The sequence below is a fragment of the Aphis gossypii genome, unplaced genomic scaffold (genome assembly GCF_020184175.1).
Source record: "Aphis gossypii isolate Hap1 unplaced genomic scaffold, ASM2018417v2 Contig00253, whole genome shotgun sequence".
Taxonomy (NCBI): Eukaryota; Metazoa; Arthropoda; class Insecta; order Hemiptera; family Aphididae; genus Aphis; species Aphis gossypii.
The window spans coordinates 23780-42707 of record NW_026083042.1 but is presented as its reverse complement, the minus strand read 5'-3'; the positions used below and the strand labels follow the sequence as shown (position 1 = coordinate 42707).

Sequence of the window (18928 nt, the reverse complement as noted above, 5' to 3'; positions counted from 1 at the left end):
AGAAGCTAAACTTAAGACACTTACGTTGATCACCGAAATAGATGACAAATATTCAACTCGTCAAACACTACCTTATAAAATACCACCAGATTATAACGATATGTACCAATGTCAACTAAGTTCACCAGCCAATTTATACAGTACATCAACATCGTCACAAGGGTTTTTGCCATTTAATTATGGTGACTAGTCTAATGCTTAATCTTGGACATTTTTTTAAAATTTTAAATCGTTGTTGCTCATATTCATATTCATAATGTTTATACTTTTGGTATATTTTAAAATTCACTTGTTTTGTATTGTTTGTTGGTTTTATTTTGAAACATTAAATTAACCATAAGACTGGTTTAAATTAAAATATATTTTGTTGTTATTCTCAAGAAGTTATATTACTACTATATACGGTACCTAATACTTATATTATTATTATATATATTATTATTAATACTTATATTGTATTGCTTATTTTGTCGATCCATACTATATTCGTGATTGCGATAATAATCAAATATAAATACGTCTAAATATAAAAATGAAAATTTACGTCAAATGAAATGGTATATTTAGTTTATAGTAAATTATATAGTTCCTTAAAATATAAATAGGTATAGAAAATAACATTTGAGAAATCAGAATCATCTATAAATAATAAAACACATTTTTCATGGGTAAACACAAAAATATTTATTAAAAGTTTGTAATAAAAATACGTATTATAAATAATACTATTCACAATATAAAATATAATATAGGTAATACGTAAATTATTAATTATAATTATTAATATATAATAATAATATGAAACTACAGAACTAGTTTTCATGTTTGCCATGGTACAGCTCCTTCGTTAACAAAATAATCTTTAAAAATGTCTCTTACTACGATGCCTTCTGTACTTTAAAATCCACTTTCACTGGCCAAAGACGTCATGTTAGCACTAGGAGGTTCTTCTGAATCAAATTGATAAAATATCTTTCCATTTTCTCTAAGTATGCGTCTTGTAACATATTATGTAAACAACATGCTACGATTATCAAGTCATCACACATTGTTGTATTTATATTAATGGGTTGAAAAAATACTCTGAATACTTTACTTAATAATCCGAAAGCATTCTCTGTAACTCGTCGAGCACGGCTGAGTTGATAATTGAAAATTGTTTTTTTACTGTCTCCTTTAGCTGACTTTTGAGAAAATGGTCTTAAAATATGTTTGTGCAGTCTGAAAGCCTGATCACCAAGTATGACGTGTGGAACTTTTATGTCAGTACCTGGAAGTATGCAATCCACAGGAAATCCAAATGTGCCATTCAATATTTGTTGCCCCATTTTTGATTTCAAAAAAATCCCACTATTCCCTTCTTTCCCAAACGATCCGACATCAATAGCTATAAATTTATAGTTTGCGTCCACCATAGCCAACAAAACAATAGAAAAATATTCTTTATAGTTATAGAATAAAGAACCTGAATTACTTGGACATTGGATCCTAACGTGTTTTCCGTCAATAGCAAGTACACAATTAGGAAAGTTCCACTTTTGATAAAATGCATTTGCTTTAGTCTTCAAGTCAACTTTACTGGGGTCAGGCAAAAATAGTGGCATCAATTTTCGTTTCATAACTGCTAAAGTTTCTTTCACTATAATGCTAATATAGCTGTGAGAAATACGAAAAGAAAATGCCAAAGATCGGAAGGATTCTCCTGTTGCTAGATACCTGAAAAAAATTACAACAATAAGTTTTCCATAGGTTTTTCTTCAAGTAGCTATAGAGAAAATTTGAAGCATCATAGTAGTATGAATTGGACAGTTCTGAAACATGAGCCCTTGAGCCCTTGAGCCATGACCCCCTACCACCACCCGCTCTCACACGTACATGACGTATTTTTACCACCTACCACCACCCGCTCCCACTACGTGTGTGACGTATTTTTACACTGCTGCCCCCTGACCATCATGTACCCCCGCCTCCTGCCGCAGACCCACCCACTACGTGTGTGACGTATTTTTACTCCGCCGCCGTGGTTATCAATTACGCTTATCATTTTATTGTACACGCACCATATTACCATACTCACACCATATTATTGAACACGCATCATATTATTGTACATATTATCACAGAATAGAACAATCAGAATGGACATTGATAAAAATTTATACAGGCAGCATAGGACGCAGGCTCGAGTCAGTCATTGCAGGTCCGCAGTAGGGCCAGTTCATTAAACAGTTTGACCAGTTATATACATAAAATAAATATGGGATATCTTTATACGATAAAATAATATACTATTTTAATCTAATTATTTCAAAATAATAAGTTAACTCTTCACAGACAATCATAGACGTATTTAATGAAAATTATATTAGTTTATTTGAATAAAAATGTTTTACAATAGAAATGAAAACATTTATAATTACTAATTAGTCATAGGCGTGTCCAGACCTCCTTCGCAAATTGGAAAATTTTAGTTTTTATATACTACATTTTATACTACATCTATACCTACCTATATTTGTGACTCTTTTCTCAAAGTATCAAAGTAAAAAATATGTCAATTGTCAAGTTAAATGAATGCTAGCTAGGACATAAAGCAAACCATTAATGTAATATGAAACTTAAATAAGGTACTTACTTATTAAAATTGAATAGGCATGAAAAATATAAAATAAAATTATCATTATTAAAAATTATTTAAATTGAAAAAATGTTTGTGTTGCAACAAATAGGTTATTAATGAAAAAATGTAAAAATAACAAATAATACAAATAATACAATACAATAAATTATCAAATACTTTTTACAATTCCATACGCCTATCTACTTGGTTTTCATATTGTAGACAGATTTTTGTTCAATACTTATGGCTAACAAGGCCAACAATGCTTACAAATGGTCATACATTGAGCTTCCAAGTCTTGTTTTGATGAAACTCAACTTAGAAAAATATCTCTTATCTGAGACAGTTACTGATTCTTTTACAATATAGGTAATACATATTTTTAAAAAATGGTATCTCTTTCAGAATCAGCAAACCACTTTATCTAATCTTCACATTATTGTTTAATATTTTAATATAAGCGACTAATGGTGAAACCTTCCAATAAGTAGTTGGAGAGGTAGCTGTCCACCCTATAGACACGCCTATGTAATTAGTCCTAACAAATTTAACTAGGCTACATCATTGAACTTGAAATAGACAAGGCTGGTAAAAGAGAACCAAAATGATTTGTATTATCACTTTTATCATTTTGTAATACCTCTATATAAATAAAAGTATTAAACTAATGTATGTTTTATTATAACCATTTTTAAGCTTATAGGGTGATATAAAAAATAAACATGATATTTTTTAGTAAGTAAATCATTTATTTATTTTTGCAAATAACAATAACAATAACAAAAACAATTACAAAAAAATATGTACAAAATTTATTCATGATATATCAAAATAACATAAGTCATAAATACAAATAATTATAAAAATTAAAACATAATAAAAAAAAAAATTTAAAGGTGAGAAAATATCCAACTTTCGATGTTTTCTTCCTGTAGTTAACATATCTTTATTTAGTTTATTGATGGAATGAAAAATTCTTAACCGAATGTACAACTTTTTAAGAAACTCTATATCAAAATTTTTGCAAGGATGATCGAATGGGATATTGTTAAATAAATTTTTTAGTTTTGAGCCAACATTTGATTCTACTGCTAATACTGGAAAGTTGACAATAAAAACATCATCCAATTGATTAATATAGTTGAAAAATTCATTAGGTGGCACATTTAATTTTCCAAAGTTTGAATGATCAGCAGTTACATATGCTTTATGATGAATGAATAAAAATGATTGATCCAATTGTTGTTGGTGCTGAGCATAATGTACACATAAATCACAACTGTGTTTTTCAAGACATTTCTTTATTAAATAACCACAAACATAGGTAAGGGCGTTTTGTGCTGGAAAGTACAATTCACGGTAATCTGTGGTACCAATTGCAAATTAGAAAAATCAAATGGAGTTTTTTCTGGAATAGAACACATGATTTGCTGAGTGGAGGAGAAATGTATCCAATGGTAGTTAAAACTTCAGCCATGTCATCTAAGCAATTAGATCCTTCCGAGTGTTTGAAGTAGTTGAGGAAGAAAATTTTTTAAAAATCCATAGGAATTGTATGGGTGTGGGATTTACATTATTTCCGCTTTGGTTACGAAATTGTCCAAAAAGATTTTCGAGACAATCCTGATTGAACCTGTAAGTACATAGAACAAAGTCTGGTGCGAGATCTGGTGTTTTGAAATGTCATCCCACAACTTCAATAATGAATTAATTGTTATTGTCCAGCCTTCCAAAAAATGCATCCGTTTAGTAACATCATTAATTAAAATTTCACCATCGACCATTTTGGGATCTAGTACTTTCATATTTTTAAATACATCAAGCATATGTAATAAATGTTCCCTCTGGCTTGCTGTGTTTTTAAAAGGTCGATTAAAATCTTTACTTCCAGATACCTTTTTTTTTGAATTTAACAAGTCAAATAATTTGTCCATATGTTCAATAAACGTTATTGTAGCATTTGCAGTTGAAGGCAATGTACCACCTTGAACACAACATTTCATACCAGCTGCTACAGTGTTGCTAAAAATTTGACTTGCATATTTAACTTTCATTTTCTGGAATGGTCCTGGATTGATATGAATTTCAGTTAACTTCGGTGCAAGGCGATTTAATCCTTGGTCTGATTTATAGAAATCAACAAGATGTTTTTTACTTGTAGTACTATTTAAAAAAGTCAATTGGTACTTGAAGAAGTTATTCCTAGTAGACTTAAGTAAATGTGGTACATCAAATACATAAAATATTTTTCTGCCATTAACAAAAAAAAAATGGACGTTCACACGATACATTCATGGCCTTTGCAAAACTTGTAAAATTAGATCCTTGGTCAGTTGTTAATACTCTTATATTGAGTGATGTCTTTTGGATACGACTAATAACTGCAAATATAGTATTTTGAAGATGAAGTCCAGTACAACTATTGTTGATGAAAAAGTATGCTATAGGCTGCTTCCAATTATAATTTATGCTTCTTAACATAAAACAGAGTACATGTTTTGCTGGTTCATATGTTTTTCTGTCGTACGAATTATTGAACCCTACTATATAATCATGTGACAAATTGTAAAATAAATGTGTTTTAATTGACATCTCATCAATACATAAAACACAATCCTTTGCATCATCTTTTAGATTATTTATTTTCAATTCTATGGTTTCAAATATGACATCATTTAATCCAGGTACTATATTAATTTTCTGTGTTATTCTTCGTAAAGTTCTTGGACTGGGTAATAGCAACAATGTTTTTAAAAATGTGTATACTTGAGGACCAAAGAAAAATATTGTTAGAGCCAACTGCTTGATTTCATTTGAATACCGCACGCCTTGAGGTTTTCTCTTGCCCATTTGTACATACTGTTTAATAACCATGCTCAGATTAGGAGGTAACTGTGCTTCAACAACTCGATTAAATAATTCTACTGAAGTAACATCTATTTCATTTGCACAACTTTTTTTGTGTACTTCTTGACTCAATGCTTCAAATTTCTGTTCTAATTGTTCATATTTATTTTTAATGTTTTGAAGTTGAGCTCTATACTTTTGTTTTCTAGGTGTATGTAATGAGAGTAATTGAGTCGTTTGTGTTGATGAGGACATTGGTTGATCAGTCGAACATGATGTACTTTGAGATGGTAACAAGAATAAGAAAATGACTCTTCTTGGTTTAATGGAGTACTTGTAGAAACTGAAGCATTAGATATTGGGTTGGAAATACTTGTATCTTGACAGGCCGTAGTAGTACAAGAATCTTCTTTAGGAATCATTGTGAAATCAGTAGGAACAGCATGAGGCAATAGAACTTTTTTTTCTGCAGTTTTGTACATACATTCCAAGAAATGATCTGAACAAACCTTGAAGTATTCCAATGATTTTCCAATTAAATCTTTCCGATTACAATTTATCAACCATTGCTTGGACCTAAAATGGTAGTATTAATTAGATACAGTTATTGATAAGCATTAATAAGTAATAAGAGTTAGAATGTTGATGACCTAAAAAAAATGTAAAAATGCCCTAAAAACTTCAAAAAATGAACTAAAGTCTAATTAAATACCTAAGTGAAAAAATGTATGTAATAATAGTAATATTTATTAGAGATATGGGTGTGATAGAGGATGTAATAGTAATTTAAAATATGAATTTTAATATTAATAAACAATAGTATACATTTTCATTTAAAGCATATTTAAAATTATTAAAAAATTTTAAAAACAAACTATAAAGTAAAATATATAAATAAAATTTAAGCTAGGTAAAATGCATTTTTTATTCTTAAAGTCATTTTTTTCATATTAAGGGTCATTTTTCTCAAATATTAGGTTTTTAAAGAAAATGTGTATACATATAACATTAAAAAAATCATTTTAATATTATTGTTGTGAGGTTTGTAGTGTTATACATTGACAAAACAAGTGCTCTTTCGACATTGTATGATCGTTGTATGTCTTAAAGAGCACTTGTTTTATCAATGTGTAACACCACAAACCCCAAAACAATAATATTAAAATGATTTTTTTTATTGTTATATGTTATACCAATTTTCTTAATACCTAAAATTAGAGAAAAATGCCCCCACATTGTACTTAAACTACAAAAAATTACCCTTCATATGAAAAAATGATTTAAAAATGTTGAAAAATTACGTTAATAATAAAAAAATGCAAAATAAAATTAGAATATTCTGCCACAAGGGAGCAAGAATCAAATTTTTAGCTAAGATATTATTGTATAGAATCAAAAGAAAAAATGCAAAAGTCATCAACATCCTAACTCTAATAATTAGTAATAGTTAACGTTCAACTTACATTAATTCGTCTTTTGGAATTTAAATAGTTTACACTTCTTCGTTGTATACTTGAACGAATTTATACAACCTTTCACAAGGCATACATAAACCATGATGATTATATTAATATAAATCGGACAAAATAATTAACTAAGAAATATTCGGTATATTATGCACAAAATGACACAATATAACAATAAAAGCACAATTTTCGGCAGAGAGTTGTTGTCTCTAGTCAATGAGTCAAACGACAAACAATAAAAAACGTTACAAATTGCGATAACAATAAAACGTGGTAAAAATCATGAAAAATCAGTGCTACCAAAAATGCAAACGTTACAATTATATACTTTCTCAGATACTTGGCCCTACTGCGGACCTGCAGTCGTTGATTCTCTATAATCAGCTTGCCGCCCAGAAGTGTCCTACCCCTGATATTATATTCGACTCATCATGCACATGCGCGGAAGAACTATTTTATCATATTAATGTACACGCACCATATTATTGTACATGTATTCGAGCCGCCACCATAAATTTCATTTAATAATATTATTTGAAAATAATTTCGTATGTTTCTCCGAGCAACATACAATTCTCAGTATGTCATCATCTATTCTTCAAAGGTTTCACTGAACAACCATTGTGTATAAATCTTTAGATGGGTTATATTTTTAAAATCACATGAGTTTTAAACCAGACGTGTTATAAAACGCATCACAAATTATTTTTACCAACACAGTATACTATTAGATTTATTCAGATACGTTTGTAGCAAAACATTACTTTATTTGACATTACGTTTACATAAAATATTTTTTTATATTTATTATATCGTTCGTGAATACTTTATCTATTATGTCTAATAATTCAACACCAAGTTTTGACGGCTATGAATAACGAAGGATTCTAGAGGGAATACCAATCGAAGATGACCTTTTCGCTCAAAGAATGGACGATTACGAACACGATGAAAACGGATATGGGGTCATAGTAAGTTTATAATTTTAAAATAATAAAATACACAAATAAAGTTAATATTATTTATTATTTATTATTTAGACTCCATCCGAAGTTAGTGGGTACTCCACCCACCGAGAGTCGCAGATGGGTATTTGGTATCGTATGTTTTCGCCATTTCATTCACCCGCATCACCATCATTACCACGGTCACCTCAAAACCCTTTCCGATCTTTGTCACCGATTCAGTCTGAACCATCCTCACCCGACATGTTCGTGGATACAACGCCGAGACTGGTTGTGCTTAGAGTGAGAAACGATTTGTTGCTGGAAGGTGAAACACAGTCAACTATCTCACCCAGCATGTTAAACCCGCCTTTGCTAAGACCACCTCGGGAACATAATTTAATTCCTGATACATTGCAACGAAACATGAGTCCCGCTCCAAATGAATCCGAAGATGGGTATGGCATACATTTGATTGAACTTATGAATGCGTACGAGAATAATTGGAGTGAAGACGGTAATAATGAAGAGATGAATCGTCATATGGATGCATACGAAGGTTCAAAAAAACAAATGTAAAAAAAAAAAATGTATATAATAATAATAATAATAAATTTTTCTTTATAACCATAAAGGTACGGTTTCCCTGCAGCGTCCAGACTCGGCGTCTAGACGCGATAGAACGACGCGTCTTGACGCGGCGTCTGAACGCTGCGTTTACCCTGTTTTCCCTGTAGCGTCAGACGCTGCAAATTTTATTATTTTATCCCGTTCTTTTAGTACTACTGTGACCGTTGTCTCTTCCACACGTAGTTTCCAGATCTGATTTTTTGATTTTTCAAAATGAATCAACATTTTATTTTGAACAGTATCATTAATAATAATAATACTATTTGCGAATTGTTGCTTCGTAATGAAGAAATTGAAAACGAATTACTTATGAACTTAATTCCAAAAAAAAGAAAACCTTTCAAAAGTTTATTTTCCACGAGGAAATCTGAAGGTTTTTTTAAAAGTTTGATTAGTGGACATCTTATTAACGACGATGAAAAATTTCGGGAATTTCTTCGTCTAAATCGTGATCAATTCAATTTTATCTTATCTTTGGTCCAAGAAGAAATAACGAAGAAACCGACATTACGTGTACCTGAGCCAATATCTCCAGAGGAAAAACTAGCACTTACTTTAAGGTAAGATTTGATATTTTTTTTAAATATAAAATATAAAATAATTTATTGATTAGTAAATCTATCATTTATATTTTATAAATCTTAAAATTGGTGAAAAATAAATTTAAATAATAATAATGTTAAAAAAAATTACATTGTTTACAATCCTATAGAAACTAAGTGATGGTGTATAATTGTACGTTTTTAATTTTTTATGTAATTGCCTGTAATATCAATATAAATATAAAAATTAAATTAAAAACCATTTCAGTGCATTTTATATCATAATTTTTGGTAAATATTTTATATTGCATTTTATGCATTTTTAGTGCATGTTTTATTGTATTTATTTTTGATTTTTTTAATGCATTTTTAAAGTTTTTTAGTGCATTAAATTCACAGCCTTAGTTATTTGATAAGTATTATTCCTATTAAAGTAATTTATTTTCCTATTAGTAATACAGTAGGTTGAATTATTTTTTCTAAAAATCGCATTTGAAAATATCATTCTAAATAATATAAAATTGAATATTATACTTAAAAAGCTTCAAAGACCTACGAATAATATTATTAAGTACCTTACAAAAATAACTTAAATTGTAAATTACTGCTTCAAAAGGTAATGGGTAATGACAGATACAATATATCATTACATTCATTGCTCCGCCCAGAACCTGAAAATTTAAATATTGATTTTTTTATAAAAAAATTTTAATTAATTTAATTAGATGTAAATTTTCTTGGTTATTTTTATAAGTATACTACCAGTTATTTATCAAAATATATATTTTTTTTTTAAGGTACCTAGCAACAGGAGAATCCTTCCGATCTTTGGCATTTGCTTTTCGTATTTCCCACAGCTATATTAGCATTATAGTGAGAGAAACTTTAGCAGTTATGAAACAAAAATTAATGCCACTATTTTTGCCTGATCCCAGTCAAGTTGACTTAAAGACTAAAGCAGATGAATTTTATCAGAAGTGGAACTTTCCTAATTGTGTACTGGCAATTGACGGAAAACATGTTAGAATCCAATGTCCAAGTAATTCAGGTTCTTTGTTCTTTAATTATAAAGAATATTTTTCTATCGTGTTGTTGGCTATGGTGGACGCAAACTAGAAATGTATAGCTATTGATGTCGGATCGTTTGGGAGAGAAGGAGATAGTGGAATTTTTTTGAAATCAAGTATGGGGCAACAAATATTGAATTGTACATTTGGATTCCCTGAGGATTGTGCACTTCCTGGCACTGACATAAAAGTTCCACACGTCATACTTGGTGATCAAGCTTTCAGACTGCACAAACATATTTTAAGACCATTTTCACAAAAGTCAGCCAAAGGAGATAGTAAAAAAACAATATTTAATTATCGACTCAGTCGTGCTCGACGAGTTACAGAGAATGCTTTCGGATTATTAAGTAAAGTATTCAGAGTATTTTTTCAATCCATTAATATAAATACAACAACGTGTGATGACTTGATAATCGTAGCATGTTGTTTACATAATATGTTACGAGACGCATATTTGGAAAAAAATGGAAAGATATTTTATCAATTTGATTCAGAAGAACCTCCTAGTGCTAACATGACGCCTTTAGCCAGTGAAAGTGGATTTTTAAGCACAGAAGGCGTCGCAGTGAGAGACATTTTTAAAGAGTACTTTGTTAACGAAGGAGCTGCAACGTGGCAAACATGAAATTTAATTTATAGTTTCATAGTATTATTATTCACCCATATTATATTTTATATTGTCATTATTATTATTTATTATACTTAATTATTAATACAAACTTGTAATAAATATGTTTGTGTTTACCCACGAAAAATGTGTTTTATTATTATTATTTATGATTCTAATTTCTACATATATCATATTATATTCTGTAGTCTGTACCTATTTATATTCAGAAAAACCGTCTTAATATCCTATAAACTAAATAATATACTATTTCGTTTGATGTTAATTCTCATTTTTATATTAATAGAAGTATTTATATTTGATTATTTCAAACGATATTAATTCGATAGCGAATATACTATAGAGCTACAAAATAAGCTATAAATCTAATATACTATCTATAGTTCCTTATAGTAGTAATATAACTTCTTTAAAATAACACAAAAATATTTTAATTTAAACCAGAATTTTGGTTAATTTATTGTTTCTAAATAAAATCAACAAACAATATTGAATAAAAACAAGTGAATTTTAAAATATAATAAAAGTAAATAAAAATAAATAAAAAGTAACTGTTATACAAATAAACTTATTGTAAGCACCAACTATTTAAAATTAAAAAAAAAATTTTAAAGGTTAACCATTAGACTCGTCACCATAGTTGAACGGCAAAAACCCTTGTGATGTTGATGTTGAGGTACTGTATGAGCTGGCTGGTGAACTCAGTTGGTACATATTGTTATAATCTGGTGGTATTTGATACGGTAGTGTTGGACGAGTTGAATATTTGTCATCTATTTCAGTGATCAACGTAAGTGTCTTAAGTTTCACTTCTTTGATCGCTTGCTGTGGCATTTTTTTAACCGTCATTGCAATACTTTTAAAAAATATATCAATTTCATCCTCTTCACACAGGTTTTTCATGCTTGTAGCTAACAGTTTATTTTGTTCTTGAATGCATAGTATGGTATCCTTCGTTTCCTTTGGTCGTTTGGCTAAAATGACAGAAATCTTATCGTCTTTTGACCGAATACGTTTTCCTGCATATGAACCTGATGGCAAATCGGACACAATATTTTCTGTTTGTTCTTCATCGTTTTGTATGATTTGTTGGACTTCAGGTTCAATTTCGTCTGTAGTAGACGCATTTGACGTATCAGCATCATTTATGCCCATATTTGTTATAGTACTGAAGTCAAAATAATTCAAATATAATATTAACTATAATTTTATGATAATACATTTATATAATTTTATATATTATTATTAATTAGTTTTTTGGTTTACATTAGGATGTGCCTTATTGGCACACCCGTAGATCCACCTATGTAATTTCTTATATAACTATTATGAATCAATTTTATAACATAATATAACTTTTAAGTACGAGCATACCTTCTTTCATATTCAAAGGTGTCCAAAAATGATAAATTCATTGTATATCGAGGTTTTTTATGTGGAGCTGCTGATCCTGTCGGAAGTTTCTTTTTCTGTTTCAAGTACGTGTCTCTTATATTTTTCCAGCGTTTTCTACAGTCATCGACTATACAATAGGTGGAAGGAGGACAACGAATAAATAATTAATATTAAAATAAAGTTTGTATGTTAGTTACTAGTGTTACTACTATAAACTATAAATACTTAAGAATTATATTTTCAATACGTACTTGATCTTCCTACTTCTCCGGATATATTTTTCCAAATATTATCCTTAACATAATTGTCTTTATGTTGTTTATGGCTACTATCGTAAATACATTTGTTATTTTCCACAAGTGTAATCAAAGCTTCGTCCTCTGTCGAGGAAAATGAAAATTTTTTTGACATGTTGACGCCGGGCGTCTTGACTCAACACTGGTCCGGACCGGTACTGACGCCGGACGCCGCGTCAAACGAATAGACGCGCCGCGTCAAACGCGAGTAGCGAAACCAGTCACACACAAAATACATAATCTAAGGTCTCTCGGCGTCAGACGCCGCGTCTGGACGCTGCAGGGAAACCGTACCTTACGACAGATTATATTATTTCTTAAATTTTATTTAATAATAATATTATTTGAAAATAATTTCGTATGTTTCTCCGAGTAACATACAATTCTCGGTATGTAGGCATCTATTCTTCAAAGGTTTCACTGAGTAACCATTGTATATAAATCTTTAGGTAGACTATATATTTCAAATCACATACATTTATAGCCAGTCGTGTTATATAACGTTGACCAGTCGTATAGTGTTATTAAGAGATTAGTTTTACTATATTATTTTACTTGAAAATTGAATATGTGTCGTGTTCACGAAGATGACCGTTTACCGACACCTGCTGGATTTACTACAACAAACGAAAACATTTTCCTCAATGGGTAAGTTATATATTTAAATTATTTGATATATATTTATATTTTTAATTTATACATAGTGAGATAAGTGAAAATAATGTTACCCGCCGCATAAATACCCCTTTGAGAGAGGTCTACTATGTGTTACTACAAGCGCGTGTATCTGGTGAGGGGATAAGGGAATGGACTTACCGAGTTAGAACGGTGTCTCGGCAAATTAATGTCGAATACAGAGTATTAACGATGCTGTTGCGTGAATATCATTATGATCGTTCGATTCCGGAAGATACAAGCATAGTAAGTTAAAAAAAAATATTTCGAATAATATGTCACGATTTCTAATATAAAGTAAATCATTATAGATACAGATTACATTTCATGAATTATTAACCTCTCAAAGTAGGATCCGTCGTCATACGCAATATTATATAATCATGCAACTAGTGTATGGTCTTCGAAGAATTGCGGCTATAAACTCCGAACGCATAAGGGGGAATATGAGCGTAGATTGGACGTTGAATGCGTTAACGATATTATCATTTTTAGATTTTGATTTTGACACAGCTAGATTTATACTACAGAGAATAAGAAATTTAGCTTAATATAATTTAAATAAACAAAATATATACCTATAATGTATAAATATGTAGTAATAATAAACTTTTCTTATTAATCAAACGATAGTTTATATTATTTCAGAAATCCCAACAACCTGTTTAATTTATAAGTATTACATTTAAGAATATACTGTGTGAGATAAAATACGTAGAATATCGATACCTTGAAATACGTCTTTAACATCTTTGCCGAATATTTCACCTGAATCGTTTGCACTTGTATATCATCCATCTATACCCATAAAATAATTTTTATTAAAATCACAACGCGATCATCATTCCTCATAAGCACATCTAATTTTTGATTATAATCAGTCCTGATAAGTATATTTATTTATTTCTATATCAGACATAATATAAAATCTTTTAAATTCATTTTCAAAAAACGAAAACCAAGTGTATTATGGATACTGAATCATGTAAGAATATTTTATATTATATTATTTTATGTTATGTTATATTAGATTGTAATTTTTTTTATTTAGTCAATGAAGTATTAAACATTATTTTCGGAGAATCGTATGAGGAAAGATTTGTAGCTACATGTGGTGTGGAATGCTCGATTTCATTTTTATGCAATGAATGTCGAATAAAAAAAGGAGGGTTTTGTAAAAATTATCATTTAGTTAATAATTCAAAGTGGTTTTCAATTATAAGTAGGAAATTTAATAAGACTGAAAAAAAATATATAAAAATTTAATATACTTAAATAATCTTTTCTATCAATAAATATATCTATATAATCAAACAAATTTTATAATTCTTTGAGTATAGCGAATCTCAAAGCGGTATATGTCGATAATAACAACTATTTTTATAAAAGTTAGCTCGAAATAATATAATAATCATAATTTTTGTCAAATGCTGCGTAAACAACACGACGGCACGGTATGCGTTATATAAATATAACATGTTCTATCGTTAACGGAATAGCCTGTCCCAGCCGGTCTTTCGTTCTATTGTGCTCAACACGCGCAGGTCAGTTTCTAGAATCGGTAATGAAATTCTGTCCAATACATTGATACCCATGATATAACAACATGGTATGATCGTAACTTTTTGACGGTCAGATACCAAGGACTTTATAAATACTTTCGGTAAGCACATGACGTCATAAACCCGCAAAATTTAAATTTGTTCTAAATATTATACTTCATATTATACTCACCGTGGGTTACGATACAGGCAGTGGAAACATGAGTGATGGTAGATTCAGTAAAAGCCGTATTGTATTCAATTTAAAATAATAAAGATTAAGGAATAATTGAATTAACAATATATTTCTGTTAGTATGTATTTTTTTTTTTTTTCATAAACGTTTTGAAAATTAAATGGAGGCAAATTGCTTGATTTCACTGATTAGTGATTATACTAGGTACTATTCTGTGGTATGACACAATGTCATAGTTTGTACTTCATACTAAATAGTCCATAAATCCATTGCGGCGTCGGCGAATTGCTTTGACTTATGCCTTGTTTCCTTATATGATCAACACAAAAATATGATGAATGGAAATAAATAATTTTTGACGAATGATGGAAAATTTTAAATTAGTGAAGTCAATAACTCAATGTCGATAATGATGATGAAACTTAGGTAAAATATACAACTTTAATACATATTATAACAATTAATAATATTATAATAAATAACAACAACTCTTATTATATAATATATTATATTTACATCTGGGATCTGGATATACCTAATTAATTATTATTTATTTTTTAAATTTATTAAGTTTACTTTTTTTTATCTTTTATTGATTGTTTTTCTTGAATTATTTTGTTTAAATGATTCAATCGAATAAATGTCCTTGTGCGTAACATACAGTGTACTACGTCATTTGGAATATTATAACGATTTTTTAATAATGCTATTACTTTTTCTGTCACTTTATTCATTATTCCAGGATCTTTATTAATATCGTTAGATCCATGGTATTCTCTAAATACCATTTCAATAAACTTGGCACATTGAATCATGTCCATCGATGGCTCAAGTAAATTCCCTTCAGAGACATATTCAGTCCAATTACAGTTTAATGGGTCTAGGCCAAAATCGCGAAACAATTTATTGCGAATGTAAAAATCGCGAATTGATAATAGCGTAAATAAAAATAGCGAATTTTGAAATAAGCGATCTTGCATAATAACGAAACTTAAAATTATTTATAATTTTAAATATCTCGCATATAAGATAATTTTAGGACAAAACCCTATACAGGTTGTTGACCTTCAGTAGGTCACAATAATATTGATTATCGTTATACCTACTGATATCGTCAATATGCTATCTTAATTATTATTTAATTTATATATATATAATCCATATATTGAAAATATGGATAAGATTGTCAATCGCGTTATATTTGAGTTGACACAATTTAATACAGTTGTAATTCGACAGTGCGTAAATGTGTAGCTTGTATTATTTAACTTAATATTTTGGTTCACTAAAAAAAAAGTGTGCAGTAAAAAAATGTATTAATATTATTTTCAATGGAATTTGTAAAAAGTAATAAAAATAAAGATTTATTATTGTATAGTGGATTTTTGTATCGTAAAGATAGAAAACAAAATAACACAATATATTGGCGTTGTGTAGAAAGTTCATGTAAAGGTAGAATAATTACGATAAACGGAGAAATTAAAAGTCAACCTAAGGAAAATTCACATAATCATGTTCCCGATCCATGTAAAATCCAATGCAAAATGGCTGTGAATAAGATAAAAGAAGCGGCTGTTCATACACAAAATACTCCACATGATATAATCAGTTCTGTTCAAATAGTACCTGGAGTAGCCGGTGCAATGCCTTCAGTTCATCATTTAAAACACACTATACGAAGAGTTCGGACACGTAACCAATGCGCACCACCTATTCCGAAGACAGTGAGAGACCTTAAAATTGCTGATGAGTATACTAAAACGATGAAAGGAGAACAATTTTTAATATTTGACAGTGGAGCATCACAAGATCGAATTTTAATATTTTCGAACGAAGATAATTTAAAATTAATGGATCAATCAACTAATTGGTTAGTCGATGGAACTTTTAAAACGGTACCTTCACTTTTTTATCAGTTATTCACTATTCATGTGATTATTCAAAAAGGTGACCAAATAGTTAGTCCTACCATTTATGCATTATTAACCGATAAATCTCAATTAACATATACACGTTTTCTTAAATATTTATTAGAAATAAAACCATCTTTAAATCCTACATCGGTAATAATGGACTTTGAGCATGCCTCAATGAATGCATTCAAAACTGTTTTTCCACATGCTAAACAACAAGGTTGTTTTTTTCATTTTTCTAAATGTATGTGGCGACAAATTCAAAATGTTGGTCTAGTCGAAAATTATATTAATAATTCTAACTTTGCTCTTCATATTCGTATGCTAGCTGCTTTGGCCTATGTTCAACCAGATAATGTTATTAATGCATATGAAGAAATTTTAGAAACACAATTTTATGTTGAAAATGAAGACCTGTTAATGCCATTCTTGGATTATTTCGAGGATAACTGGGTAGGAAAAATAACAGGAAGACGAAAAACTCGACGACAACCAAGATATCCTATTGATATTTGGAATTGTCACTATTCAGCCAAAAATGGTCTTCCAACAACAAACAACGCTGTTGAAGGGTGGCACAGAGGATTTACATCTATTATTGGTTCGTATTATTTTATTAATAATTAGTATCTTTAGTAATAGAATACATATTATACATATCTTTAGGAGCAAGCCACCCTAATATATGGAAATTCATCGATGGAATTAAGAAAGTTCAAAATATAGAAGAATTGAAACGAGAGCAGTATAATGCTGGAGAACAACCACAGAAAAAAAAAAAGTACAAGGACTGTAATAAAAGAATTCATGCATTAGTTACAAATTATAATACTAATGAGAATAAGAACTTCATAAAAGGTATAGCATATAATTTGTCACTGAATGCCTAGATACAATTATGTTTAAATTGAATATAATTATTTTATTTAAAATTATTATTATTATTAGAACTTAACGATATTATAATTATAATGAATGTATTCAAAAAATATATAAGAGACACACTTAACATTATTTATAGACATTTATACTCTTAATTATTAATATTATACGTATTGTAAACAAACACCTTTATTTTACTAACTAATAATCTAAGCAACCTGACAGACGGTCAGTTCACTTTGAATAAAGTTGTTTCTATCTTCGCTATTATGTATTTTCGCTCTTTTTTATAATTCGCTATTTTTATTCACGCTATTATCAATTCGCGATTTTTACATTCGCGGAAATTATTTCGCTATTTTGGCTGGATACCCAGTTTAATCCATCTTTGGAAGTTTTTGATGTTTTTGCCAACTCCGGATACTTTCCAATAAACTTTCTGGCAACAGCACCTGCAATATACTGTAGACAGTCTACCTCAATCATATTTAGATTTAAGGCATCCAAATTAGTCTACAGTCAAAAATATTCATAGAAAATGTAAATAATGTGATATATGTGAGTATAAATGTATAATTAATGGAATACATTATTATATTAATTGAAATATTGCATTTGTATTAAAATGCAGGTATACATATACTAACTTCAATCTCGAAATGTTCTAACAGTTCAATGCAATCAGATGGAATTTTTAAATCTTCAAAATTATCAACTTCCTGAACCACTTCAATATTTAAATCCGCTTCTTTAAATATCTCATTTGTTAAGCAGTCTACTAAACACTCTTCTGATGAGTCTTGTGTATTTCGATTCTCAGTGAATACAACATTGGTATTTTTTCCAAGCAAATACCAACGGAGGCTGAAACAATGTTAATGTAAATATAAAAATATTTATTAATTATTACCTATTACAATTTTAAAACGTAAAAGCTTAACAATTATAAATTTATAGGTATACAAACAGAAATATCAGCTAAAAGTTTCAACATACTTATATTTGAATTCAAGAGGAGTTAAGTGATAATTTCCTCTGGACATTCCTTTCACAAAACTGAAAAAGTTTTCCAAAACATCTTGATTCAGTCTCCGAGTTATGACATATTGTATGTCCTTGTAATTTGTTTTTAAATCATTCAAAAGATTTTTGAGGGATTTATTTGTACGGAGTATACCTGCAATACAATTTAATAGGTAGGTATTTCATATGTATTTGTATAATTTTCATTTATAATATAAAATATATTATATTTAAAGAGGTAAAAGAAAAAATATATTTTT

General features: G+C 29.2%; 3 protein-coding genes across 3 annotated transcripts; 2 read left to right on the top strand and 1 right to left on the bottom strand.

Annotated features, from left to right (window-relative positions):
• The first annotated feature begins 8541 nt into the window (after nt 1-8541).
• LOC114126439 (uncharacterized) lies at nt 8542-10572 on the top strand. Its single transcript, XM_027990382.2, has 2 exons — nt 8542-9067; nt 9847-10572. The coding sequence occupies exons 1-2, from the start codon at nt 8721-8723 to the stop codon at nt 10163-10165; spliced, it is 666 nt and encodes a 221-aa protein (XP_027846183.2). The 5' UTR covers nt 8542-8720; the 3' UTR covers nt 10166-10572.
• Nucleotides 10573-11362: 790 nt separating this feature from the next.
• LOC126553509 (uncharacterized) lies at nt 11363-12553 on the bottom strand. The gene is made up of 3 exons (XM_050208660.1): nt 12394-12553; nt 12122-12269; nt 11363-11915 (listed from the first exon to the last, which is right to left on the bottom strand). Exons 1-3 carry the CDS (start codon nt 12551-12553, stop codon nt 11363-11365), a joined length of 861 nt encoding a protein of 286 aa, XP_050064617.1.
• A 4456-nt stretch (nt 12554-17009) lies between these two features.
• LOC126553508 (uncharacterized) lies at nt 17010-17653 on the top strand. Its single transcript, XM_050208659.1, has 2 exons — nt 17010-17364; nt 17430-17653. Exons 1-2 carry the CDS (start codon nt 17010-17012, stop codon nt 17651-17653), a joined length of 579 nt encoding a protein of 192 aa, XP_050064616.1.
• Nucleotides 17654-18928: the final 1275 nt, after the last annotated feature.